Raw genomic sequence first — 13,123 nt, forward strand, 5'->3', positions numbered from 1 at the left:
ACACTTAATAGGGTGAATAAGGTAACAATCATCTTCCATCTGTACACTTAATAGGGTGAATAAGGTAACAATCATCTTCCATCTGTACACTTGATAGGATGAATAAAGTAACAATCTTTTTCCATCTGTTTACTTAATAGGGTGAATAAGGTAACAATCTTATTCCATCTGTTAATATGGTGAATGAGGAAACAATCTTCTTCCAGACTGTAGGTCCTTGGATTGAATAAAGCAATGTGAGGTGGGTAACCTGAGCTGTTTGGGAGCGAAAGGATTAAAGGGACAAATCTAAAAATTACAATAGATTACAAAGGTAAGTCAAGATATATAATTAACTGTTTCCATAACCAGACAGTGTAATTACATGATTAGTTGGTGTACTTCATAACGAATTTGTTGACATGGTATTTCCGGTGTTACATGCTCACAGTAATGGCTTTGTGTTGGGGGGATAAAACATCACAACTTTTTCACCCTGTGTATAAGACGACCCCCCTTGAAAGCCCTCTAATTCGAGGTTCGAAAAACCCAACTTACATACAGTGATATACGGTATTTCATCATGGCCTTACTTTGAGGCTGTATATTGTTTTCACAACATCTTCACTGAGGCGTATTAACACCTGAGTGACTAGACCTAGAAGCACCCTCTCAGCAACTCTCAGACGTTCTGGCATCTTAAAGCAGCGTATATCCAATTCACTGACCTTTCCGCTTAGTGTCAGGATGACCCTGCTTTGCTATTATCTATATTCACTTTACTGAGCTGTTTGTTCTGTGTCCAAAGAATTAATACTTTCAACATTGCTTCAACTATGTCACATTTCAATCAAACTGGACACTCTGAGAAAACTGTTACCCAGGAATTTTCATCTAAGACTATGACTGACAGTGGGGAAACATGCAGCCCTGATCCACCCTAAATCTTTGAACAAGTGTTGGTTGTTAATTTCTTTCAGAAGGACCTTGGATCCAGTGTTTATTTGAGGCATACCCTGATGGTTTGGTGACTTGGTGATTGAAATACTTGCTTCATCTTTAACACCTTTGTCACTGATTAACCCTTTCCAAGATGGTATTTCTGGAAGAAACCAAGACAACACTTTGCAATTAATTCCATGACATGTTGAATATCAAGCCTTATTATTGGTCATAAACAAATAAGAAAGGGAGAAATTTACCACTGTTTTACAACCCACTGGGCTAGATCACTGGTCTTTAATGAGTGTTTTTGTCAAAGACATTTTTCTATAAAAGGCTGTGCTAGGTGCAAAAGTTTCATTAGTTATTCACAGTCTTTAAAATAAATTGGCAAATGTGTTTTTCTTTCTGGGGAAATCCCATAATGAAATAAACATTACCATGTCCATAAACATTGAATAGGCCTTGTGTTATTTAATAATAAACGACTTGTGGACGCTGTTTATTTTACAATAAGTGACAGCAGGGAGAATAGATCATGAGGGGCATGAGACGTTTATTCCTTATATGCAATATCAACATTATGAACAAGCTTTAAAAATGTTTACCTAAATCTAAATATACTAAATGACTCCCAGAATACAATCAGACCGTGGCAATGTCATCATCACCAACAACTTTCATCATCATCATCATCATCATCAAAGCAAGCTAAAGTTGAAAATCCACCTCCTAGGTCTAAAATAAGGACATATCTAAACTGTAAATAAATAATAATGATGACTCCCTGAATACAATCAGACCAGACAAGTCCATTTATATGAACAGGGGGATTTAGTTTCGTATCATCATCATCATCATCATCATCATCATCATCAAAGCAAGCTAAAGTTGAAAATCCACCTCCTAGGTCTAAAATAAGGACATATCTAAACTGTAAATAAATAATAATGATGACTCCCTGAATACAATCAGACCAGACAAGTCCATTTATATGAACAGGGGGATTTAGTTTCGTATCATCATCATCATCATCATCATCATCATCATCATCATCAAAGCAAGCTAAAGTTGAAAATCCACCTCCTAGGTCTAAAATAAGGACATATCAAAATTGTAAACAAAAAATAATGATGACTCCCTCAATACAATCAGACCAGACAAGTCCATTTATATGAACAGGGGGATTTAGTTTCGTATTTCAAATAAATTCTCACCATGTTCATGTTGAGGGTCAGAGAGCAGTTCAATTTTTGTTTTAGTTTTCTGCTCCACTACAGGTCGGCTGGTATAAAAAAATAAAAATGATTTAATGTGGTAGGTTAGAGTTGGAGGATCCACAGTAAAGCAAGAAAAAACAAAGTATGGACTTACTGCAAAGGTAAAATCCATGACCACAAGTAGGGTCCTGTGACACCTCGGACCATAATCAGAAGAAAATCTTGGACTCAAACTCATAATCAGCAGATACTAGCACAGCCAGGGAATGTAACTCTGCACTGCTCATTGTAGTGCCTTAGTTTACTGGGACACACGTCCCCCAAGTAAAGGATACACGTCCCCCCAGTGACGAACATGCTCAGTATGTACCATCACTATTGAGTAAAGCGGAAATAAAATAACTCTATATTCAATCAGGAGAGTTCAACATGTGAATATTTTTTAGCCTTGAGGCTATGTTTAGCTGGTAAACATGTCAAGGCATGAAAGTACATGGTTATATTTGGAAATATGATAGTTCCAACAGTATTGATTTTTTAAGTTGACAGGTAAGGAAGTGAGAAAATGCTTACTTGAAGTTATTATTGATGCTGCTTGAGACACATATGGTAAGATGAACCTGAACCGAGACTTGAAAACAAGACCACTAATCTATCAGCATCACAGAATTCCACCGATAAAGAAATAATCTAGGCTGTATATGCATGTGGTTTCCTTTATGAAGTTCCCAGGGTAATGGCTGCCATACAATGTGAAGACAAAAATGTAGAAACAAATTCCAGTAGTTGAATGAGTGAGTGAGTAAGTTGGATTTAACGCCACTTTGAACAGTATTCCAGTTATATCACAGCATGTCAGCTCAACGTGGTAGGAAAGCCAGAAGTGATGCAGGTCTCAGACATTTACCACCTTGGTGAAACCCATGAGCACAGGTATGGTGCTGACAAACCTAGAAACATAACTGGGGCGAACCGGGATTCGAACCCACAATCCAAGGTTTCTGGTGTGCCTAAGTTACGAAACTCTGCACAGCGATCTCCAGCGCCTTAGACGACTGGTGCCCTTCTCAATATTTAAGGAATTGTTAACTTTTCACTTTATCTACCTTTATGACATATAGTAATCTAATTTACATTTTGAGTATCATTATTTACATTTGCATTCTAAAACAAGAAAATCTACATGTGAGAAAAACATAATTTATTAAAATATATATATGTGGAATGATTACCACGAATCTATGCAATTGTTTATTATTTGCTCTTATGATTCTTCTTAATATGAAATTTCAAAACAGCATGTAAACAGTAATAAATAATTAATCTTATTAATATGATTGGAAAATTGTTAAATTTTCTCATTGTCTACCAAATAACATGTTAACATAAAACTTTTAAATTGTAACAAACCATTTATTAACCCCTGCATTTTGCTTCAAAGCCAGATAATGATGAAGTCCAAATCTACGTTCTTTCACCAACACTTGTTACAGTGCCTGGCTGCAAACTAGCTTTGTTTTAACTAACATACTCCTTAAGATGGAAATGAATCAAATATACAAACATGTTATGCTTTCAAAATCTATTTCCTCTGTTAGCCATGCTAGTTGCTATTGACATCAGAGGTACCAGGACAATGTCAACATTCCCACACTCAAGGCTCTTGAGACCAGACGAGTGTCAAGTGTACCTAATCTACAGATTTGTCAGTGAAATCCTCCACATGTGATGACATCTTGTGAGGAATGTTAAGCGATATGGATAAGGTCCACTAAAATGCAATATTCACACTCTCCAAACCTTGAATACAGATATCCTCTGAAGACATGCTGCTCTTATATTAGATCCCAGATGACAGAACCTCAATAGCCAGTCGAACCTCAACAGCTGGTTCTGGCCGTCCTTGGTGTGTATTGGTATAAGTCATCGGACTCAATCTACACATGTGCTGTGTATGTGTGTGATTCAACAGGAATGCAAGTGAATTTAAATATGAACAAAATATTTGCCTAAGAAGAGGGGGCCTTTAAGGATCTATGACAAATGAACATGTACAGACACACAATTAGAAGTACACTTCTACAGATATATAAGGATTGTTTTCACCTCTACATTATCATGGAGTAAAACCTGCTGCAGTTTCAATGCAATCAACATCCATACTTATCAAAAGAAACTTGGATGTTTATCACATGACAGTATCCTATTTGACAATACGATAGTACCAGTGTTAAGGTGCTGAAATTTGGAAATAGAAAGAATAGAAAGAAAAGAGACTTTATTCTGCAAAAGATCTCTAAAGACTCAATAGTGAGTATGATTTATGCCGCTTTTAGCAATATTCCAGCAATATCACGGTAGGGGACACCAGAAATGGGCTTCACACATTGTACCCATGTTGGGAATTGAACCCATGTCTTTGGTGTGTCAACAGAACTTTAACCACTAGGGTACCTGACTGCCCCTAAAGACTTAATAAGAATACTCCTAATAGCATGGTTCTTAGAGAGTGTGGCAGACTCCCTCTACATGTTATCAGCATGGACAAGAGCAATACAACTGGACTAAATTACTTAACCTCAACAATAATAGACTTTAATATCAGGCATACAGGCTTTAGTGTTTAAATCTCTTGATGATGGTAGAAGATACACGGGAGCTTTTTGAGAATACATGTACGTTAATATATATCACTCAGGATCCAGTACAGTCTCAGCACAGCAGAATATGGGAGATGCTGAACATTTTTTATGTGAATTTTATCAAAGGCTCTCTGACAAATTATGTCAAGATGGTCATTCATCCTTGGAAAGTTCCTTAAAGTACAACTACTTTCAACATCATAAATCACTTCTCCATACTGAATCATGTCTAACAACAAATATCCTTCAGTATATTAAGTGGCAATTATCAAAATTTAGGTCTACTAAGTTTAGATGATATGTTGAGAATGGAAGATAATAACATTCCTTATCATTAGAGATACTGTGAATTTATATGAAGAAAAACAAGAAGTTTGCAGAAGAAGAATAACATGTGATGATATGTGAACACAACACACAGCTAAGAAAGCAATATACACGTTATTCACCAACTGAACAATTTATCAACTGAGATCAACTGATATAATAATAATAATACTATATAAAATACTGGACTAGATATAGCAAAATAATTTGCAATGAGAAATAAGTCAAAACACTGGTTTAACATAAACAGCCTTGTATGCAGGATATTAACTTTGAAATACTATTGTAGAGTGGGCCGATTGCCTTTATTACGGAATAAATTTGAGTCTGTCTGATACGTACTAGTAGCATGTGCTATCACTGCTAATGCCAGAAATATATATTGCAACAAAAGGCAACATAACATTTGGCTATTAAGATGAGACAGACATGTTATTCAATGCATGAATAGGCGGTCAGCAGAAACAGCTTGCATAATAAGTGCATTCCTCATGTTAATCATATTAAATACCAGCCATGTCCTGTGTATTACACAGACAGAGAATACAGACACACACTGCAGTATTATTAGTCAGACTGCCATCCACATGTGAGTGAGTGAGCTGGGATTAACAACGCTGTTAACAGTATTCCAGTTATATCACCGCGTGTCAGCTTAATGTGTGAGGAAAGCCCAAAGTGATGCAGGTCTCAGACGTTTACCACTTCGGTGAAACCTGTGCACGGGTATGGTGCTGACAAACCTAGAAACATAATCGGGGGAAAATGGGATTCAAACCCACAATCATAGGGTCTGGCGTACCCAAGGGACGCAACTCTGCATAGCGAATTGCAACGCCTTAGACGACTGGGCCAACCGTGCCCCCACTATCCATATGTCTGGTTGGGGGATCATAATATATCACAAACACCAAGCTGAATACTTACCCGTGTTCAAAAGAAAGGGGTTGGGGGTGACCTGGGGTTCTTGAGCTTTGCCTCTATATTTGAATCAGGGACCTGTAATTCTTTAACTTTTAACATTAGGGCTATGACAAGGACCTGTTGACTTTCACGTTTTATTTCGAACACTGCAAACACATGGCCGTTAGTCATATACAGTGACACATTGTTATGACAAACCCTGTTGATCCAGAAGCTCTGCTTTTGAAGCCAATTATTGTTGGGGAGCTCTATTTACATCAAAAGATTAACTACTGTGTACCCATGATTTGTTAATTTTGTTAATCCATAATTTCACAATGATCAGTACTATCCAGATTAGAAGGATTTCACTGTATGTGGAACTGTACTCATTTGGTTAGCATTTCCTTCATTGCAGCAAGGATTGTGTATTACAAGTCAAAATTGTACCCACAATCATTTGCACAACCGGTAAAAATATACTTAAATTATCATAACCCGACAACAGAACCCATGGATCATCCACGCGGTCAAAAACAAAGTAGAGGTGGAACGTTTGCTCGTGGGCTACAGTGCCTTTGTCAAGCAGACATGGTACATTGATGAGTGAGTGAGTGAGTGAGTTGGGTTTAACGCCGCTTATAACAGTATTCCAGTTATATCGCGGCGTGTCAGCTTAATGTGGGAGGAAAGCCCGAAGTGATGGGTACATTGATGAAAACACGTAGAGCATGGAAAGGGATTTTTTCCATTGTGTGAGGAAATCCTTCTGTTGAAACAGTGTTCAAGGTGAAGTTTGTTTAGCAGTTGCTGTATTGAGATTGGTATGACAGCATCAGGAATCATGATGATGACATAGTGATAGGGATGTCGGAAGAAAATATATATCATCATTACTAGGGCTGAGACGGGTAACTCGGGTACTCGGGTCGGGTGGGTCCTGAGAAGGACCCGGGTACCCACAGGACTACCCGGACCCATGGTTAGTCATGTGATAATCCTGGGTTAGAAATTGTCACTAGTCCTATAGTCCTTACCAAACTGCCCAATAGTAAAGGTATCCTAAGGACTAGTAGAAATTTGCCATTTTTAAAGGTTTTGCTATATGTTATCATTGTAAGGACTAGTGGACTGAAACTGTTAGTTTCTACCACTGCTGATACATTGTTTGATGACAAAAACTCACTATAGCTCAGTGGTTAATGTTTGCATTTCTTTCTTTCTCAACTTCAGTGTACTGATCGTTTGATACATGTATCTAAATAGTTTTGGACAGGGCTGCGATAAAACAATTCCCAATCAGACATTTTGTTCCCAGCTCTTGAGACCTACAGTGGGTACCCGGGTAGGGCCGGGTAATAGGGGATCGGGTACCCAGGAAGTAAATTCGGACTCGTCCCAGCCCTAATCATCACAGTTACACATGTGTAAGGACAGCAGTAGCTAGTGGCCATGGCTGGCTAGAGAAATGTTCTTTCTTCTATATCATTACATATTTTGAAAAGAATCTTCAAGACATTTCCAACCAAAATCAATTTCCCAGAATTTGAACAGGTGCACTGATAAATATATATCCTAATAAGTGAAACATCAAAAGTAAGTTAGTGTCTTCTCACAATACAGACTATATGCTGTATCTGAACTTCTTGCGCAATTTCACCAACATTTCAGACCTCAAAGTCAGATGGTGTTGAAAGCGAGACATAACTCACAGCTGATTGTTAAGAAATCCATACCAAGTATTGTCAATAAAAATCATACGAAGTTCCACCTTGTAATATCTAACAGTATCAATAAGTACAAAAAACACATTTGTTCATCTCAAACAGGCCTGTAGTATTGATCACTTCCATAACATAATTATATCAATGATTTGGCAAAAGCACAACTAGGCACGTTCTGACCAAACAAGTTCTTTTTAACAATTAATGAACTTCAAGCACCTGTTAACATTGTCCATGTGTCTTTCATATATTTTACTCCACACCGAATCCTCCCCGTGGCAGGTGTGTATTATTGATTTAGGGACCAGTTCAAAATTAGGATGTCAGATAAAAGTCTTATTTTTTTAGGTATGGGTTAGTGTTGGGGTGGCTAAAATGGTCTGCAGATTTTCCCATCAAGCAAAATCAATGTTTCAGGATTTCTTAAGCTAAAGTCAATAAATAACAGGTCTATTCATCGCATTTCTACTCTGCAAATGAACGGCATCTCCATCACAGTAATACAAACAGCTTGAGTGTCGGGCAAACAGCTTTATTACATTGTTATCAATCTCTATGACAATGTTAACATTTTCCGCAATGGGTAGGTAATTGGAAGTGGTGTTGCTTGTTGGGGGTTTGGTGGGGGTGAGAAGGATGTCTCAAAACTCAAGGATTTATGTTTTTATTCTATACTGAACTCTTGAACTGTTACCTAAGTGGAGAAGTCTTGTACTGTGGCATGCTCTCACTTTAGGTGAAATATGGTAACAACATCGATGCCTAACGTTGACACCTGCAATATATTAGAATAAGCCGTAGCAATCCAGGTGTGGCCGGCTTGGTGCTAAGCCCTCATTTCCAGACAACCAGTTCACATCTTTGTGATGTTAGCTCTCATACTAAATTCACTCCTATACCATGTATACAAACAACAAAACAATACATACAAAAAGTGGTCTCTCATAAGAGATCAGTATCTAATATCAAACAGGTGGCTCTGCTGAAAAAATTGCATTTCCATAATTTTCATAAATACTACGCACATTTCTTGTCAAGTTCAGACCAACTTGCATAGTTAGATTCACTTCATTCAAAACCCACTTTGTTTGATAAGTCATGTGTTATCATGTATAACAAGGGTCTTAAAACTACATCAGGAAATACCGTATTCGCAGTATTAAATGCCCTGTTCCTATAAGCGCCACCTGAACAACTTCTAGGCCAATCTGTAAGTAATATTTATAAATGCTACCATATAAGACTTAACATTAACATAACAGTCTGTATCTTCTTGTGTATATTACAGTTTTCTTAAAAAGCAGTGTAGAAAGAATACCGTATTCGACATAAAAAGCGCCCCGCTAATAAGCGCCCACGGCAATATTTGCTAATATATTGGCAAGTGAACAATCCCAATTAGCGCCCCTTCCTATTGATCAATATACACAAGACTTATTTATTCGTGTATGAAACGCACTCCTGTGTTATATGCACCCTTAATTATGGGCAATTAAATTCTTGAAATATATATCTGTCGTATATAAACAGTCAGGCTTAGTCAGCATAAACCACGAAATTCATCTTTCAACTCTGTTTTTTCAAACCAAAATAATATTCTAATAAGAGCCCCCTATTTCTAATTTTGGGAGCGCCCTGGGCGCTTATTACGTCGAATACGGTAAATAATTGCCTTGTATCTATTATCAAAACAGTTTTAGCTTCATCATCCTTTGAACTAAGTTTGTTCAACTCCGCTCAATGTCAGACCACAATTTTAAGCTTTTGTTTACAGTTATAATAAGTGTCCCCATTTGTCCATTTTCCAAATGTGTTGGGCTCTTATTACGATGGCCATGGTCGGGAATAGGCCGAGGAGTATTCTACCACAATAAGGAAACTTCTCCGCTGAGACTTGTCTGGTGAGTTAAACAGGACTTGGAAATTGACCATTTGCCCGGGGAATTGCTAGATGTTACCTCACATAATTGTTTGGCAAAGCTGTTCAGTCATGAAGTTGACCATGAAATACAATATGTGACATTTATATCCACCCTCACCCGATGATAGAGCCATTACTATTAACTGTCTTTGTTGAGAAGTGAACAAGGCTACAGGTAAAATGCATTCAAATATATTAACAGTTTTTTTAAATTACAGTTCATAAAAACAATCAAATGAACAGGTAAAACTGTCATAAAATGTTGTCTGGGATTTTTTATTCTATCATTGACCAACTCAAACTGCGACAGACTTTGGCTGTCAGTCTGCAGTGGAAGTGAAAACACTGGAAATCTGTCTATATCTCTCCACTTGACTAATTCTCATTTGCGATTCATCATTGTGGACGATACTAAGAACTATCATCATGATCACAGTCCATTCTTTCATATTTATGCAGCCTGTGGCAAAATACTTTGTGCCTACTATTCCAAAATCGCCATTTTTTATCATTTCTGTAGATGTAATGTGATAATGTATGAACTATGATCTGCTGATCTTGCTAGACAGAAAGAAATGTCACTAGACAGGTTCCAACACAGCAGTAATAGGTAAGAAAACATACAACTTTATGGATAATAACTTCTGGCTTATTGCAATTAGCGACGCTTCGATGTAGATTCTTACACCGTAATCACGCTGGATTGACAACAACCAAGTGATGAGAGGTAGATATGCTTGACATGTTATGATAAGCAGCAGATTAACATTGGCACCTACGGGTAACAGATAACAAGTAGCATACAGATAATTGGATTAAGGCAAATGTACAGTAAGAATAACAAATATCACATAGTTAATGAAGCACACGGGTAATGAAGCCAGATGTACAGTCGAGCTGATTGGATCCTAATTAAAATAGTAAATTGCTTGCTTGATTCAGCAGTAACTTAGCTATATTGAGTGATACTTGTTCCGTGATACTCAACACCATTCTACGACAATTGCATACTATTGACAAGAAATGCATCCATATTTATAACCAGTATCTCAACAATGCTCTAGTCTGTATGTAAGTTTTGTCATGCATATTTTTCATATAATGACTTCACTCTATGATGTATTATAACATTTTTTTCAGTATTGATCAATTGTATCACAACCATGAAAAACAATAACATTTTGCAACTGTGATATTCATCAAAATGATTCAGTATATTGTTTTGGATGATACACATTAGAAAATACACTATTCCAAAATGCAGCAACTGAATTTTTTTCTCTTGAATGTAATTATGATATATATATCTATACATATATACTCGTGGATATCATGGATATCAAATAATGTGTTAAAATTCAAGTGCATTTCAAAGTCTTAGGAAAACAACATAACTATAAGGTATATCATACAAAAACATTAACGTTAAACGCAACAACAAAAAATTCATGCTTTACAAATTTACAATGTACGGTCTGCGCTTCTTTTCTTTTTCTTTTGTGCTCTATATAAGCATAGAAATCATCGCATCCCAAACATCAATTGATATTACTGCGTATATTAACATTTCGAATGGGGAAAAAACAGATGGTAAAATGTCAAATAGGCCTACATGCAGACATATGCACTACAACCAAAAAATTCTGAATTCTGATATTATTTTTAATTTTTTCTACAGATGCAAAGAACGGTAATGAACATATGAGACATTCCTACATGATTGTCTGATAAATTCTGTCACCAGTGACCAGTTCGAGGTATGCAAATAATTCATTAATTATGCATCAATAAATTCTATCGCAAAAAATAAAGCACTTACCACGAAAATTAACTATTGTCAGTCAGCTGATCGCGAAATATGACAGAATGAAATCAGCTCATTCTGTATGCGCCAAATGAATGAAATCGCACATAAACATTGGGGTAAATAATATTCCCCGTACAACTGCCATTCTTGTGAAACACAATGCCCATAGTCATCAACTGAACCTAAACAAAGGCTTTGTCGGTTGTTTTTATATTAACCATAGCATATTAAAATGTATCCCTCAAAATAACAGTTTGTTATTTCTACTACTATAGTAGTATCACTTCGACGTCAAACCTTTACGTCTCTTTTATTTCAATGTGTACAGTCCAAAATATGTGGTTGGGAGTGATATAGACGCCTTGTGATTTGGGGGTGGGTAAGTAGCTGGTGGGGAGGGGGGCTATCGGTTCAATCCACACACACATAAAAGAAAAGTGTTCTGCTCTAACGAAATGGTATTGACCCTGATGACCATTTGTTTACATCGCAAGAATCAAATGATTTTTTGTCTGAATGATTGTATTTGTGAGTAAACAGCCCCTCCACCCTTAATCATATTATCTTACTTGATTAAATGTCTCGTTAACAAACAGTTAATCCAGACTGTTAAGATTACGCAAACACTCAAACAGGTGCTAAAATCCGTTCCGCCCAATTAATTTATCAACACGCAATGTTTTATGGACAGTAATTACCCTAAGTAAATTTAGGCAACGTGGCGCGGTATAACGAGGAAAGGAGGGAGGAATACGGAAGTGGGAATCGCTAGTTCTACATTTTCAAAGTTGTATCGTTCCTGTAATATGTAATTAAGAAAAGAATGTAAAGAAACTAAATCTTGTCTTTCCGACATCTCTGATTTTCCTTGAAATGAAAGCGTCACATGGAAATAAAGCGTTAGACAGATTGGATATATTCAAATGTATATGGGTAACCATCCACCCACTCCCACTCCCAACCCAACCCAACCCAACCCCACCCCTCCCACTCCCACTCCCCCCCTTCCCCTCCCACTCCCGCTCCCCCCCCCTCCCGGTATCTCCCCCCCCCCTCCCCCTCCCACTCCCAATCCCGCTCCCAATCCCACTCCCAATCCCCCCTCCCACTCCCACTCCCACTCCCCCTCCCACTCCCAATCTCCCCTCCCACTCCCACTCCCACTCCCACTCCCACTCCCGCTCCCACTCCCACTCCCACTCCCGCTCCCCCTCCCACTCCCAATCCCCCCTCCCGCTCCCACTCCCACTCCCACTCCCAATACCCACTCCCACTCCCACTCCCACTCCCACTCCCACTCCCACTCCCACTCCCACTCCCACTCCCCCCTCCCACTCCCACTCCCACTCCCACTCCCACCCCCATGTGACATTTCAGTATCTTATTTGTGTAACACATCCTATTTATTGTTATTTCTCCCATTTCTCAATGAAATGATTTGTGTATGAATCTAGTTGTATATTAAAGTTATACTCAAATGGTAATGATAACAATACACAATTATGTTGCCATATTTTAGTAAACGGAACAATTAGTTGCCTTCAATGGAAATGAACATGTACTAAGAATGACATGTTTGCACTTCGCATGGAAAAAAACCATTTTGAAAAAGACCGAGCTTATATTTTTTAAGCCAACATTGTTTGGTATCTTAATTT

At 37.7% G+C, this 13,123-nt stretch overlaps 2 protein-coding genes across 2 annotated transcripts in view; both read right to left on the reverse strand.

Annotated features, from left to right (window-relative positions):
- Positions 1 to 11,564, reverse strand: part of LOC139452195 (rho-related BTB domain-containing protein 1-like) — a 70,955-nt gene extending 59,391 nt beyond the window's left edge. Inside the window, exon 1 of the mRNA XM_071233568.1 lies at positions 11,478 to 11,564. The gene's annotated coding sequence lies outside the window, so the exon portion shown is untranslated. The remainder of the gene's footprint in view (positions 1 to 11,477) is intronic.
- Positions 11,565 to 12,365: 801 nt separating this feature from the next.
- LOC139451909 (uncharacterized) lies at positions 12,366 to 12,830 on the reverse strand. Its single transcript, XM_071233196.1, has one exon. It carries the CDS (start codon positions 12,828 to 12,830, stop codon positions 12,366 to 12,368), a length of 465 nt encoding a protein of 154 aa, XP_071089297.1.
- Between the last annotated feature and the right edge of the window lie 293 nt (positions 12,831 to 13,123).

Source organism: Haliotis cracherodii, unplaced genomic scaffold (genome assembly GCF_022045235.1).
Source record: "Haliotis cracherodii isolate W230 unplaced genomic scaffold, xgHalCrac1.p SCAF_9, whole genome shotgun sequence".
NCBI classification, from domain to species: Eukaryota; Metazoa; Mollusca; class Gastropoda; order Lepetellida; family Haliotidae; genus Haliotis; species Haliotis cracherodii.

Bases quoted from the DNA above. Each gene is read 5' to 3' on its own strand.
- LOC139451909 (XM_071233196.1), bottom strand. From the start codon at position 12,830: ATGGGGGTGGGAGTGGGAGTGGGAGTGGGAGTGGGAGGGGGGAGTGGG.